Here is a 1,831-nt window from a genome sequence, read left to right on the forward strand (position 1 = left end):
GCGGCGGCAGCGGCTCCGAGGTGCTCGCAGCCACCGCCTCCTCTCCGCTCCGGGTCTTCCCCTTCTTTTTACAACTGATCCTGTTGGGAATTTTTTTTTTTTCTAAATTGCAGCGGTGGGGGGGAGCCGGGAGGGTGGGGGACCAGGAGGAAAGGGAGAGATTAGGCAGTCATCAATCTCCTCCTGTTTCTCCCAGAACAGGTGATGCTTCTAAATTGTGATCACTTTCTGCAGGCAGCGCTGCCGCTGGAAGGATGCGAGCGACCTAGGACCGAGGACCCGAGGCGGCAGATCTGAACTTGCGGAGGATAAAACCCAAACTTTAACTGCACCAATCCGCACCTCACGCGTGAAGCAAACGACGGGTTATCTTTTTTTTTTTTTTTCAAGAGAGACTCAAACTTCAGTACTTGGTCCCTTTTTTTGGATTGCTTTGGAGGAAACGGTTTGGTGGCAACGTTGGGAACAGTAAGGACAGCGTGGTAACTCTTATTTTTAAAGAGACAGATCATACTTTTTAAATGTTTGGGATTCAAGATACTTTAGGAAGAGGGCCAGCTCTGAAAGAGAAATCACTGAGCGCCGAGATGGATTCGGTCAGGTCCTGGGTCCGGAATGTCGGCGTGGTGGACGCCAATGTCGCGGCGCAGAGGTAACTAGACGGTCGCACAATTATGCTCTCAAAGTCTCTAGCTCGTTTGCTCTCCCACCGTCTCTATTTCTCCGTCCCCCTCCTCCCGCTCGCTCGCTCTGTCTCGTTGTCTCTCCCCCGCATCTGTTGCCCTGGCCCCGCGCGCTGGGGCTCGCCCTCGGGCATGCAGGTCGCTGCAGCCTGGGGAACACTTACCCCACAGCTAATGCTGGAGTTTCTCCCCACTCCTTCCCCACAGACCGCCCTTTGGAAGGAAAAATAACAAAGTAGCATCTTCCGCCTCGCAGCTCACTCCCTGGCCCTGCGAGGAGGGGCTGGTCCGGAGTGGAGCTCGGGGGCCGGAGCCGGCGGTGACGGCCGCGGGAGAGCCGGCTTCCCCGCGATGCTGGTTCCGCAAAGCTGCCGGCGAGCTCCTCTTCTGCCGCTTCTTGCCCGCGATTCCTGGAGGCCGGGAGCCTAGCGGGCAGATGGCGGCGGCGGCGGCGAGAGGAGCCGGACAGACAGGATCAGTTTCCTGGGAAGGCGAAGCTGCTCGAAGCTCCGGGAGGGGGTTGGCTGGAGGGTCTGGGCGCAGAGCTAGAACGGTGGGCCAGAGGTATCGAGGTGGAGTGAGGGGAAAGAAGAAATCAGAGAGAAAAAGACGAAGGAGTAGCAGTAGAAGAAACTGCGGAAGAAGAGAGGCGAGGAGAGGAGCTGGCCGCAAACGCTGGGCATCGCCAACCTCTAGCTTTGCTGGTCCCAGGAGTTGAGGGTTTCTAAGCGTCCGCGTGCTGAGACGGTAAACTCCTGGTCCCGAGTGCCACCCCGAGAAGACATTCTGGTTCCCCTCCTCGTCGTCACTGCTGAGCTGGCATTTGTGGTCCCCACGTCCTTGTCTGCAAGAGAAAGACACCTTACCCCAAGGAGCCCACGAACTTCTTCCCACGACTCCAGCCGCCCTGCCCACTCTCCTGGTCGCCCTCTCTACGTCCGGACGGGTTGCCTAGAAATCCCTCTTTCTTAGCAGGCCACGTCTCCAGGTGTCCCGGGTGGAGCGAACCAGCTGCCGCCCTTGGAGGAGAGGAAGCAACACCCGCACCCCTTCCCTCGCGTCCAAGCCCGCGGCCTCGGCAGCCGCTCTCCGCCGCCGTCTGGGCTCGGGGGCTGCCGGCCAGGGCAGCAGGCAGGTCCCCAGAGCCC

General features: G+C 59.4%; 1 protein-coding gene across 1 annotated transcript in view; it reads left to right on the forward strand.

The window, feature by feature from the left end:
* The first annotated feature begins 57 nt into the window (after positions 1–57).
* The window catches only part of EBF2 (early B-cell factor 2), a 204,151-nt gene continuing 202,377 nt past the window's right edge, over positions 58–1,831 (forward strand). Inside the window, exon 1 of the mRNA XM_006766438.2 lies at positions 58–652. Coding sequence (XP_006766501.2) covers positions 522–652 — 131 coding nt within the window. The 5' untranslated portion in view covers positions 58–521. The remainder of the gene's footprint in view (positions 653–1,831) is intronic.

This window comes from Myotis davidii, unplaced genomic scaffold, assembly GCF_000327345.1.
Source record: "Myotis davidii unplaced genomic scaffold, ASM32734v1 scaffold502, whole genome shotgun sequence".
NCBI lineage: Eukaryota > Metazoa > Chordata > Mammalia > Chiroptera > Vespertilionidae > Myotis > Myotis davidii.